Raw genomic sequence first — 13,035 nt, 5'->3', positions numbered from 1 at the left:
GACAATTAAAACATTCCAAATGAATGACAGATACAAATCTAATTTTAATCTAAACCTTCCTTTGAGCTATCACTTTCTCTTGAGTGAAATATTTTAGTGGAAGCTTTTTATAATTTTTTCATATTGCAAAAACTACAGTTCTGTATGGGGAGCGGTTCGTCCAAAGTGAATTCGCAGTTGCCTGTAATCCATTGGTTGTGTACAACATGGCGTAGCGGAATTGCCCGGTCCCCGAAGTACAGTTTTGTTCTGACAGCTGGCACTGCAGGAAGGATTCATGGTTGTTTTACACTGACTCGAGAGGAGAAAACGCTGTCGCGGTCTAGCACTGAACCAGAGTGTTGCTGGTGAGGATTTGGCGCTGGGGGCTTAGGGAACGGCTTTACTGGGCTTTGCTCCCTCGCTCTGCTCTGAGGCGGTGGGGCGGGCGAGGGGCTTGGAGGCTGGTTCGCAATTTCCAGTCTCTCACTTATAAAATACTGCGTGCACTGTGGCTTTTTAACTTCTATTATGCGAGAATCAAGCTCATAGAAACTGTTCACACTTTTTTTTTTTTTTTAAACCCTTATTTTGGTTTGAGTATTTTAGTTCACTTGAAAGGGACTACAGTTATTTAAAAACACGTTCAGCAGAGATGTAATTTCCAGCTCTGGTTTGCTCTCATAAACACCGTCTTGGGGCAAATCAGAAGCTGTTCACTCAGCACGCGGCCGGTTCAGGTGCAGTCACGGAAGGCTATTCGGGTTTTGAATATGTACTGACTGCTTTGCACACACAGATCCAGAACTCTTCTCTTTTGCTTAAGTGTTTTAGAGCTGCTATTTGCGATTGCTATCTGCAATACCACCTGGTCTGCTGGCAATCAGAGGTAAATAAATTTATTGCCTCCCTTTCCTGCACAGAAAGGCAGGATGAGATGCTGCTGCTTGTGCTTAGCAGCACTTTTTTTTGCTAATTAGTGCAAATAACAACTCCTTTGTAGTTGTATTTGTTGAAAGGAAGAACAGTTTTGTAATGCGTTGGTAGGTTATGTGCTGTCTTACACTGTTCTTGGTGTCAAACCAGATGAGTTGCCTGGTCTGGCGCTGGCTGGTGTGCAGTGGCACCTGGTGATTCCAAGAAAGCAACTGGTAGCAAACAGCCAGGAAGTGACGTGGATAAAATGTTGATGGCTGATGTCAGCATTGAGTCATGATGCAACTGTGTACTCCAAATTTAACTGTGTGTGGGCAGCAGACAGAAGTGGCAAAATTAATACTTTAAGGGGATTGGGGGGAAAGACTGAACATCACAGGATCATACTTGTGGTGGGAAGGGACCTTCAGAAGTCATTTCATCCAAACCCTGTTTAAAACAGATCTAATTAAATCAGGTTACTGGGAGCACTGTTGAGTCTTGAACACCTCCAAGCTCCGCAGCACAAAGCGTAATACCAGAGTGTTCTTAGAATTTTATCTTGCCATACCAGTCTAAAGCATTAAGACTGAAGCTGGCCGTGAGCAGCTCATCTGGCTCATCGCTTCTGGCCCTGGCTCTGGGGAGGGCTCCCCAGAAAAGGGAGAGCCGCAGGGGCTGGGCGGAGGCTGTCTGTGGTGGCCGTCCTTCTTCTAACCGCAGCCGCCAAGTCCGCAGGGCTGGATCGTGCTTGGTGCTGGTAAGATGCCGAAGGAGGAAAACTTGGCTGCTGGTGTGTGGGGCCAGGGACGTTTTTGGATCTCTGCCTCCTGAGCCACTGGAGGAGGATGGGGCCTGGGAAGACGCTGTCACCACGGAAATGCTGAATTTTCATGACATCAAAGATGAGGACACTGTTTTGAGTCCTTATCCTGGGGTTAATTAAAAATCTCCATGTTATTTGTACTACTAAGAGGCCTTGAGTTTGCACTGAAGTTTATATTGAATATGTTTATTGCTAGGATGCTTCTGCAGACAAATTACCATATAATTAAGGTGGTTTAATATGAAGGGTTAATGCGAGGCCTCAAAGAGCTCATGAAGGCTCAGCTGAGTACCTTGGGTTTTGGTTAGAAGCCTTAGATGAACCCTCAGTCCAAAAGGACATAGTCTATCTTGTAAAGAGAAGAAAGAAAGGGAAAAAAGCACAAGAGAGAGAGGCCAACTTCTCACTTAATAGTTGTAGTAGCAGATCTAACACGGGGGCTGTTTAACGTCTAATTTTCTCCTTTTACCACTGTTTTGATTGCTTCTGTTTGTATGGGAGGAGTGCCCGAAGGTACGTGGTGTTATGAAATGTCTCCATCCTGTACCATGGGCTACCCATGGCGGGGAGAGCAGTAATCTTTCTAATCTCGTTAATCTTTGCAATTACTCCTTACAGCACCGTTGTTTTCATAAACGTCTACCCTCACTAGAGGGGGGGGGGTTAAAGCGATGTTCGGGCCGTCTGACAGCGACTGCTGTGCTGCGTATAAAACAAACGATGCTCAAGTTTGATGTCTTTTTGAGTGTGTAGGGCTGTTAACAACCCGTGTAAAAATACTGCCTTATGTGCATTAGACTTAAGAAATCTGCCTTATGCAGCAACTAGAGCTGCTGGCACGTGCCACCATACTGAAACACGCTGAAGTAAAGCAAGGGGAGCAGAGGGGAAACAAGGGCTGCAGGCAGACAGCGATGTCCAGCGACAGTAAGAGCAGCCATCACGGGTGACGATGCTCCCTGATGCCCTCCTGGCTGGTGGGTAGTGGGTTAGTCTTGCTGTACTCATACCAACGTGCTGAAGCTTACAAAGACCGTCTGCCACAGAAGCCCAGGACGGGGGAAAAAGCTGGTGGCTGATGTGTGCGGGAGGCGGGAACGATAATATTTGACGCTGACATCTTATTTCTTAGTATCTCTAATGTCATGTCATTCTAGGTGGAGCACTGATCCTCGCTCTGCAGGCGGGCAGGGGCAGAGGAGATCTCCGTTACACGGGGTGGAGATGGTTTTGCAGGAAGGAGCGGTTTCTTGCTGCCCTCGGTCTGTGTTGGAGCTGGGAAGGTCTCCCTGTGGCACAGGGCCGGCGTTGTGCCCACCGGCGAAGAGCCGAGTGGCCGTGCCAAGCGCCCGGCATGTCACCCGGCACGACTCCAGCACGCTCCGCTTCAGTCCTTTCTGTTTTGTTTTTTTTTTCCTTGTTTTTTTTTTTTTTTTCTTTGTAATCGCTTCTGCTTGGGAAGAATTTAGGTCTCAGGAAAACATTCAAAGCCCTTTTTTGTGTGAACGGGAAGACAAAACCTCTCAAAGCCCGAGGAGGATTTTGGTGGTGAAAGCCCGCTCTGTTCCCGGGGTGCGCTCATTGGCGGGGGCGGTTTCGGGAGCAGGGCTCCCCTCGGCAGGGCTCGGTGCCCCATAAATACCCAGCGCACGGCTCTCGCTGCGCGCTCGGCTGCCAGAGGCTCAGGTCCTTCATCAGGGAGAAAATGTACAGCCAGTGAGTATTCCTGCGGGCTTTCCTCTGTAGGAGCAAGTCACCGATGGCCATGGCGGTGCGGCGTGGGCTGGGCGTTGCTGTGAGGCTGGGGGTCAGCGCAGTCCGGAGCGGGGAGGAAGGGGGGTTCTCGGTGTGGGGGTCTCTGCTGGTACATCCCATGCAGCGCCGTGATTCTGGTGTGGGAGGACAGGCTCAGCCCCGGGTACCAGAGGGTGGTCCGTGCTTTGGAGGGGAAGGACAGTGCCCCGCACAGCCTGTGTCTGGTCTCCGTGGGCTCTGCAGTAGACCAAAATCGGAACCTAACAATTCTCAGCTCAAGTACACTTTGCTTAAAGAAAAAAGGAAAAAAAATATGCTTATCTAAGACCTGGGAACTACACGTTGGATTTTGCTTCCTGATGATTCAGGTTATCCTGAACTTGTCTGCTGGGTGAGGGTGTTCGCCGCAGGGCTGCGGCACGGGCTGTCCCGTCGGTATTCCCCGTTCCTCCACGTGTGCTCGGGGTCCAGACGGGTTCGCAGGCGGCTGCAGTAGCCGGTCAGAGCCCTTGGAGCCTTTCCCACGAAGGCTGGTGCTTCTCCCTCCTGATCTCTCAAGTTATTTGCGAGTTGCAGATCAGTCCATCCAGAAACAACCCCCCCCTCTTGGGGAGGGAGGGGGGTCCAAAGCTGTCCCAAAACCGGGCTAACCCCAGGTCTGCTGGCCCTTTCAGAGTCGAGCATCCCGCTGGAGGCTACAAGAAGCTCTTTGAGACCGTGGAGGAGCTGTCCTCTCCGGTGACCGCCCATGTCACAGGTTGGTGTGGGCTCCCTGATCTCCTGCCCCGCTTGTGCTCTTGGGAGCTCGTGGGCCACCAGAGCTCGGAGGCTCTGCAAGGGCTGGAGCACAGGGTCAGAGGTAAAGGACCCGGCAGGGCTGGCGCGTTTTGGGGTAGAGGAAGGACAGATTGGATGGGGCATCTTTAGACATTTCAATACCGAACGTCTTGGCCTACAGTAGGTGCGTAGGTGAAGAAAACGGCATAGTTTAAAGAGCTCGTGCGTGTTTAAAAACCAAGTATAATAAACATTAAAAAATATAGTTTGGAGTTTTGTTCTTTTTGTTGACACAATAAAAATTACTTGGTCTGATTTGCTGTGGGCTGTGCACATACCAACGCTGCACTTTCCGCAGGCAGGATTCCCACCTGGCTGCGAGGAAGCCTCCTGAGATGTGGTCCCGGCTTGTTCGAGGTGGGCGCCGAGCCCTTCTATCACCTCTTTGACGGCCAGGCGCTCCTCCACAAGTTCGACTTCAAGGAGGGGCACGTCACCTATCACCGAAGGTACGTGGCAATTTTCCAAGCAAAAAAAATAAATAACGAAGCATTTGCTTGACTGTAAGCGCTGGGGATGGGCTCTGCTGCCCAGCACGTGGGAGGTGCTGGTTATTTCAAGTCCGTGCGGTTATTGGAAGAGCTCTAACGGTGAGATCACGAAAACTGGCCGAAAATAACTGAAACTTACTCATAGTTAGCAGAAATGCAACTTTTTGTACAGACTACAAAACATCTGGAAGGGGAGGGGAGGGAGGGAGGGCTGGATGTCGCTGCAGCCAGCGACAGAATTACAACATCTCTGAAAAATGAAATGTGTTTTCAGTTAGAAGCTGCCGAGCTATCGGCTTTCAGGTGTTCGGTGCGGAACATTTAGACAAAGCGCTGTATTTCCCACCACCTTCAGCTCTCCACCGGCCATCCCTTCCAGTGCCGCGGTGGGGGGCAGCTGCTGGACCCCACGTGCTCCAGATGCGACGTGGGGCTGCGGGGACCTGCAGCTTTCGGAGGTCTCTTGAGACTCATCGCAAGAAGATTTTGTATTTTAATTGCGTAGCCCACTGCGGTTGTATGGCTGTACCTGTAACGTGCCTTCTCGCCCTCCCCAGGTTTGTCAGGACTGATGCTTACGTGAGAGCGATGACCGAGAAAAGGATTGTGATAACAGAATTTGGCACCTATGCGTACCCAGACCCGTGCAAGAACATCTTTTCCAGGTACCTCGGGGTTGTAGACGTTGCAGCGATGTCCTACGGTGCTCCCGCTTCCGAGAAGCCCCTGACTGCCTGTCTATTTTTTCTGCTCAGGTTTTTTTCGTACTTCAAAGGTGTGGAGGTCACTGATAATGCTCTCGTTAATGTCTACCCTGTTGGCGAAGATTACTATGCCTGTACCGAGACCAACTTTATAACCAAAATTAACCCGGATACATTGGAGACAATTAAGCAGGTGGGTCTTTGTACTGTGCTTCTAAATACACAGAGGAGTAAAACTAAAATGAGAATGTTTAATGAGTCTCTTACAACAAGGCAAGAGTTGGGGTTTGTCAGGGAGATGATGCAGAAACGAAGCCAGCTTGTGAGGGTTAATGAGAGCAGAGTCGGAATGAGCTTGGAAATGAACGCGCTGCCGCTGCTCTGAGTAACGTTTAATTAGGAGGCGATAGGGTCCATGGTCCGTTTCCCATGTTTGGGTTGGGGTTTGCAAACTGGAGCTACATGGCAGCCTGGCCAAAGGGGGCCGTAACTGGAGGGCTCCTACCAGAGCTTTACTGCTGCCTTCGTTTACATCGGAGCCGAGCAACATTCAGCCTGCAGAGCTGCATGTCATGCAGAATGCGTGTTTGCGTGTTTTCCTTTGCTGCGTTGCCAATGTCCAGCCTGTGGAGCCTTTCCTTTTGGACCCCAGGATCCCGAACCTCTCCCTGTAACCGTCTGACCATCTCAAATTGCTTGGCTTTGCTCTTCTCCTTTTCACAGAACAGACGGTGATTTGGGCTTAACGAAGAACTTTCCATGCCATGTTGACCTGCAACGTCTTGCAGAGCTGGTGACTTTCCATCTCCTGCCAGGAAAGCTCCTGACTTTCTGCATCTTCTTCTCCAGGTGGATCTCTGCAAATACGTGTCTGTCAACGGGGCAACGGCTCATCCCCACGTTGAAAACGACGGGACGGTTTACAACATCGGCAATTGCTTTGGAAAAAACTTTGCGCTCGCCTATAACATCATACGGATTCCTCCGCTTCAGGCAGGTCAGTTAATCCCACCTCCGAGAGAACCGAGAAAATCTTGTCCCATAAATCGTTGGTTTTATCCTTCAAATGAGTTTCATCATCAAGTTACTTTTTAAAAATCTTCTTTAGTTTTTATTCGCTTTTTAAAGTAACAGAAATGTTGTCTTTAAAACAATTATTTATGTGGTTTCTAAATCATGAACTGCCTTTGCGTTAAAGGCAGAAACTTGCTGGGTAAACACTACAAATGCAGACTAAGCAAGGATGGGTGAAACCCTCCGTAACCCCTCGACTGTCCTGTTCCAGACAAGGAAGACCCGATGAACAAGTCAGAGGTGGTGGTGCAGTTCCCTTGCAGCGACAGGTTCAAGCCCTCTTACGTTCACAGGTACCGTTTCGTGGGGTCAGCAGCCCGACAGCGCCGGTCGGCTGAAAAGAGGGATGCCGCTCGCGGGTGCCGTGCAGCGCGTTCCCCCGGCCCGGCAGCACTGAGAGCGGACGGAGAGAGTCCCCTTTCATTTCTGCAAGCACGCAAAGGCGGGGTACGCACGTACAGCGTCACTGGCGTTGCATGCTCTACAGAATTGGCACGCAGGGCTTGTTCTCGCACGTAATCAGCAACTAAAATTATCCCGATTCTGGTAAATCACCTGTTTATATTCCTGTCATTTTAAGTGATGATCTGCGTTGCTATATTCAGTGCTTAAGACGAACTGCTCCATGGTTTTTGTCCAAACTAACTACAGCGAGCTTGATGTGTTCCCCGTACGTTTCCAAACAGCTTTGGGCTGACCTCAAACTACATAGTGTTTGTTGAAACACCGGTGAAAATCAACCTCCTCAAGTTCCTCTCCTCCTGGAGCCTTTGGGGAGCCAACTACATGGACTGCTTCGAGTCCAACGAAACCATGGGGGTAAGCGGTGGGTCGTACCAAACTGGGCTGTACTGGGCAGCCAGCCCTGGCCCGGGAGGCCCATCGTAGCAGTTTCACTTTCATTTCTCTGAGCCTACACCAAGCAGCTGCTTGCTTTTCAGGTCTGGCTTCACGTGGCAGAGAAAAAGAAAGGCAGGCTCCTCAACATCAAATACCGCACCTCGGCCTTCAACCTTTTCCATCACATTAACACCTACGAAGATAACGGATTTCTGATCGTCGACCTCTGCACCTGGAAGGGGTGAGTCCTGGTAGTGCCGAGCCTGGAGGCGGCCGAGGGTCCCTGCGGCACCGCACCTCCCCTGCATGGGCTGGTCCCTGCGCCGGCACCGCCCTTCCCCGTCGGAATGGCACTGGCTCCCTCCAACCCACCTAAATATTCACATGTGGTGACACATAGACTACGCAGCGTGGAAGTTACCCAGAGGTGCAGAGAGCCTGGTGGAAGCTCATTCTCCGAGACCTCTTTTGCCTTTATCTTTAATAAATGCTAGTGGTTACCCAAGGGCTGATGCTCTTTCGGCTCCTGGGGCTGCAACGAGCAGGATGCGGTTGAGGTTTGAATGCTGCTTTTTGTGTTAACGCAGAGAAACGTGGCACCGAAACGGTGACGCCCAGCCCCGTGTTGGCTGCGTAGCCAGGACACCCTGGGTTGAGGTGGTCCTGGCCGCTGCCGCAGGGCGCTCAGGGTGGAAACCAGCAGCTGCCGGGTTTTCCCCGCAGGGGAAGTGGTGTGCACGCACAGCTCCCTTCTGCCAAGGAGCTGGACCAGGACTCGCCTTACTCCATTGAATTTTAGGGAAAAACAGCTGCATTTGAACCCTCTCACTTGCCAATGACATCTTTGTTTCCGTCTCTGATCCCGTTTTTGCGCAGGTTCGAGTTTGTTTACAATTACCTCTACTTAGCCAACTTACGAGCAAACTGGGACGAAGTGAAGCGACAGGCAGAGAAAGCCCCGCAGCCCGAAGCCCGCAGATACGTGCTGCCCCTGCACATCGACAAGGTACTGCCGTGGCTCCGTGCCGCTGCAGCTGCCGGCAGGGCTCGGAGATGCCGGTGTCCGCACCACTCCCCTGCGGGGCTCATGGCCGAGCATCACTAGTGCTCTGCCTGACCCCTTTTAATTCAAATTAAATATCTTAAGGCGGGGGGGCGAACTTAAAGTATGGGTCTTCAGAGAAAGTTTTTATTTTCTTTAGCTGATCAACATTATTCTATTTTATTTCCCATACGTGCTGTTCAAAGCAGAGACTGTGGGGCAGCAGTTAATCCCGGAGCGTGCCGCTGCCAGGAGCAGAGAAGGGAGCAGCCACAGCCCGAGCACGTGTAGTTAAATCCTCCAGCCCCAGCTCACGGTGTGAGGTCCATCAAGCAGCCAGCCAGGTGCAAAGCTCGCTGGCTTGCAACCACTGGGTTTTTTTCCAGCAGCCCCGCTCGTGGTCACCGGCGGGTGGGCCGAGGGCTGCCGGGGGGACGCAGGTCAGCCGAGCTGCTCGCGGAGCTGCAAAGCGCACAGGCACCCCTGCTCGCGTTGCCGATTGGGCAAAAAGTGCAACCCCACGTGGCAGTGCTTAATTAAAACTGCTGAATGTCTTAAGGAGGGGACAAAAGTTATGCCTGTGTTTATGAGCCCAGGGAAGGCTGGCAGACAGGCTGGTTTTAGCAACAGGCGCTCCTGTTGCTAACTCAGAAAATGGGAGAAGCAGCCGTCGCCGAGCGTATTGCAATTCTGCAGCTTGATGAGGCTCTGCTGCGCATCGCTGCCTTCACTGCTCAATGCCGTTTGCAACGGACCTCTGCAAACAGACTAAGAAATCTGTTTCTCCACGTCTCTCGGGTATTTTTCTTTGTCCCAGGCTGACACGGGCAAGAACTTGGTCACCCTGCCCTACACGACGGCTACGGCAACGCTGCGCAGCGACGAGACCATCTGGCTGGAGCCAGAAGTTATTTTCTCAGGGCCGCGCCACGGTGAGATAACGACCCCGAAGCACAGCCAGCGGCAACGCGAGTACCCCCTGCCCTCACTCCGTGTCCCACTAATCCTTATGCATGTATGTGTTTGTTTTTATTGTAGCCTTTGAATTTCCACAGATCAATTACAAGAAATACAGTGGGAAACCTTACACGTATACGTATGGGCTGGGGCTGAATCACTTTGTCCCAGACAGGGTAACTATCGACGAACGGGTGAGGCACGTCTTTTCGATGAGCTTTCAGTTTAAGGACAAGAGCGAGCATTTCTGAGATGTGGGTTTTTGTTTTTTTCCACCTTTAGCTTTGTAAGCTGAACGTTAAAACAAAGGAGACCTGGGTGTGGCAGGAGCCGGATTCGTATCCGTCGGAGCCAATCTTCGTTTCCCATCCAGATGCCCTGGAGGAAGATGACGGTAATACTGATTTTATTTTGGTCGATGGCATGGTGCTTTGAAAAGCTTGTGTCTGCTGGCCCCGGGGGCTGTCTGCAAGGCTGTGCCAGAGGCGGGCACGAGCAGAGCCCGCAGGCAGCTCCCAGACACGACCCACCTTCTTCCAGTGCTGGTGGGAAGCTTCCTCAAATGAAGAAATGAATGAAAACAAAGGAGGAGAAAGACCTCTAGGTTTAGATGATCTGTTGTTGTCCTCATTTCCTAGCCTTTCTCCATCAGGAATTGCAATAGTTAAAGAATTCCAGTGGGCAGAACTTTGTAAAACTAAACCTCTCCTAAACCAGGCGTTTTCTATTCCTAACCCATCCTCCTCATGCAGGAGCGGAGCGAATTTGGGCTTTGTCACTCGGGACACGTCGCTGTACTCGTGCCAAACCCTCGCACGTTTCTTCGCCCACCCCCAGCCCTGTGCCTGCTGCTGGAGGCGAGAGGCAGCACTTGGCCCGAGAGTGTGACCACTTATTCCCCAAATCCCTCATCTCCGAAAAGGATTACATGAAGCTGGGAGAAGTCTTGGCTCTGCTGAATTTAAGAGCCAGCTCTCACTGGTTTATAGTGAGAGTTTTGTGTTTCGTAGCCAAAATGTTTCATATTTCAGAGCGCAATTTCATGTGACCTGTTTCCAGTTCAGGAACGTGCTCATGCAGGGGCTTAAGTCCCACTGAAATGAAAAGGTTTTAGGCTTGTTCTTAAAAGCTTTCCTTAACTGAAGTAGACAACATGCATTTTAGGAATATGTTTAAGTCTCTCTCGCTTCCTGGGGCTTAAGCCCCTGCAGAAGCACTCTCCGAAAGCCGAGTTAACAGCAGGCTCCGTGCTCACGTTTCCGTCATCTCCCCCAAGGCTGTGTCCTATGCTGTCACGGACTGCGGTGCGTGGCCCTTCCCCTGTTCTCCTGCCGTGACTGACCCAGGGAGCACACAAACGAACCACCACCCTAAGAGCTAGGATGGCCCATCCATTCCACACAGGGATGCCAGGATCCAGAAATGGGTATCTTGTCCCATTAAACCTCAGAAGCAGAACTATAATTTATAAATTTATAAAGTAGTTCATAATGCTGAAAAAATTAATGGACAAATTTGATATATACTCCAGTAAGTGATGTTTGTCGTCAGCCCCTGCGATAGCTTTTCATAGTTCCTTTTCAGAATAATAACAGTTTTCAGTTTTAAGAAGGAAGTCTGTAGGAGCTATGGTGCACAGCACCCCAGCCGGGCAAGCTGATGACGGCAAGAACCCAAAACAGCAAGAGAAGTAAATAAATAACCTCAGACTACTTCAGAACTGACAATCGTGCAATAACAGTGAGATTTGCTGGTGGCCTGGGCGCAAGTGGCTGCTCCTACCCTGGGCAGCCCAAGGGAAGGGCAGAGCCAGTGCCCACCTGGGACAGGCTGCTTCTTGTTCTCGCTTACCAGGGGTCGTGCTGAGCATCGTCATCAGCCCGGGCGCGGGGCCGAAGCCCGCCTACCTCCTCATCCTGAACGCCAAAGACATGAGCGAGGTTGCCAGGGCTGAAGTGGAGGTGAACATCCCCGTGACTTTCCACGGACTCTTCAAAAGAGCGTGACCACTGCCTGCAACACGTCGCGTTAGGTTTTTTCCAGCTCCGAAAAGGTGCAGTCTCCGTTTACAAGCACTCAAATGACCTAAATTCCTTCAATATCACATTGTATTTGTAAGGCTACTTAATTAAGATTGAGCGTTTCAGTTTTGTTCATGATTCTTCACAATACTTAACCAGCTTATTTTTCAAACACACCCTTTGGCACAATTTCAAGATGTACAGTGCTAAACACCCTACAGTTACAACACCACAACTCTGGGGTGGTGGGGAGGAGTTTTCTGTTTTCACAAAATGAACCTTTGCAGCTGCGGCAGAATTACAGATGCATGAAATGGCACAGTGTAAACTCAAACCTGTACACAGGGTAACGTTATGCAGAACAGTCTCTGTGTTGTTACGTGCCTTGAGAGGAGGTAGTGTTTAGCCTATACTGAAGTATAACTGATTTAACAGTCACTCCTTTATAGAATCACAGAATCGTTTAGGTTGGAAAAGACCTTTAAGATCATCAAGTCCAACCATTAACCCAGCACTGCCAAGCCCACCACTACACCATGTCCCTCAGCACCTCACCCAAATGTCCTTTAAATACCTCCAGGGATGGGGACGCAGCCCCTTCCCTAGGCAGCCTGTTCCAGTGCTTGACAACCCTTTTGGTGAAGAAAAATTTTTCCTAATATCCAGTCTAAACCTCCCCTGGTGCAACTTGAGGCCATTTCCTCTCGTCCTATCACTTGTTACCTGGGAGAAGAGACCGACCCCACCTCTCTACACCCTCCTTTCAGGCAGCTGTAGAGAGCGATGAGGTCTCCCCTCAGCCTCCTTTTCTCCAGGCTGAACAACCCCAGGGCCCTCAGCCGCTCCCCATCAGCCTTGTGCTCCAGACCCTTCCCCAGCTCCGTTGCCCTTCTCTGGACACGCTCCAGCCCCTCAGTGTCTCTCTGGGCGTGAGGGGCCCAACACTGAACACAGCATTCGAGGTGTGGCCTCACCAGTGCCCAGTGCAGGGGCACGATCACTGCCCTGGTCCTGCTGGCCACACTATTGCTGATACAAGCCAGGATGCCATTGGCCTTCTTGGCCACCTGGGCACACTGCTGGCTTATACTCAGGCGGCTGTCGACCAGCACCCCCAGGTCCTTTTCCACCAGGCAGCTTTCCAGCCACTCTTCCCCAAGCCTGCAGCGTTGCATGGGGTTGTTGTGACCCAAGTGCAGGACCCGGCCCTGAGCCTTGTTGAACCTCACACAATTGACCTTGGCCCATGGATCCAGCCTGTCCGGGTCCCTCTGCAGAGCCTTCCTGCCCTCCAGCAGATCAACACTCTGCCCAGCTTGGTGTCATCTGCAAACTGACTGAGGGTGCACTCGATCCCCTCGTCCAGATCGTTGATAAAGACATTAAACAGGACTGGCCCCAATATTGAACCCTGGGGAACACCGCTGGTGACCGGCCACCAGCTGGAGTAAACTCCATCCACCACCACTTTTTTTGGCCCTGGCCATCCATCCAGATTTTTTACCCAGCGAAGAGTATACCTGTCCAAGCCACGAGCAGCCAGTTTCTCCAGGAGAATGAGTGGGAAACAGCGTCAAAGGCTTTACTGAAGTCT

General features: G+C 51.1%; 1 protein-coding gene across 1 annotated transcript; it reads left to right on the top strand.

Moving 5' to 3' along the window:
- The first annotated feature begins 4,147 nt into the window (after positions 1 to 4,147).
- On the top strand, positions 4,148 to 11,898 carry RPE65 (retinoid isomerohydrolase RPE65). The gene is made up of 13 exons (XM_075508969.1): positions 4,148 to 4,232; positions 4,611 to 4,761; positions 5,361 to 5,468; positions 5,559 to 5,700; positions 6,357 to 6,504; positions 6,793 to 6,874; positions 7,268 to 7,400; positions 7,523 to 7,662; positions 8,298 to 8,427; positions 9,281 to 9,395; positions 9,502 to 9,596; positions 9,703 to 9,814; positions 11,275 to 11,898. Exons 3-13 carry the CDS (start codon positions 5,392 to 5,394, stop codon positions 11,424 to 11,426), a joined length of 1,326 nt encoding a protein of 441 aa, XP_075365084.1. The 5' UTR covers positions 4,148 to 4,232; positions 4,611 to 4,761; positions 5,361 to 5,391; the 3' UTR covers positions 11,427 to 11,898.
- The last annotated feature ends 1,137 nt before the right edge of the window (positions 11,899 to 13,035 follow it).

The sequence above is a fragment of the Mycteria americana genome, chromosome 7, assembly GCF_035582795.1.
Source record: "Mycteria americana isolate JAX WOST 10 ecotype Jacksonville Zoo and Gardens chromosome 7, USCA_MyAme_1.0, whole genome shotgun sequence".
NCBI classification, from domain to species: domain Eukaryota; kingdom Metazoa; phylum Chordata; class Aves; order Ciconiiformes; family Ciconiidae; genus Mycteria; species Mycteria americana.
The sequence above is the reverse complement of the archived record's forward strand: the minus strand, read 5'-3'. Positions and strand labels throughout refer to the sequence as shown.

Excerpts from the sequence above, each read along its gene's own strand:
- RPE65 (XM_075508969.1), top strand. The coding sequence starts at position 5,392 with ATGACCGAGAAAAGGATTGTGATAACAGAATTTGGCACCTATGCGTAC. Across the intron at positions 5,701-6,356 it reads CATTGGAGACAATTAAGCAG|GTGGATCTCTGCAAATACGT; the intron begins GTGGGTCTTTGT and ends CTTCTTCTCCAG. Across the intron at positions 6,875-7,267 it reads AAGCCCTCTTACGTTCACAG|CTTTGGGCTGACCTCAAACT; the intron begins GTACCGTTTCGT and ends GTTTCCAAACAG.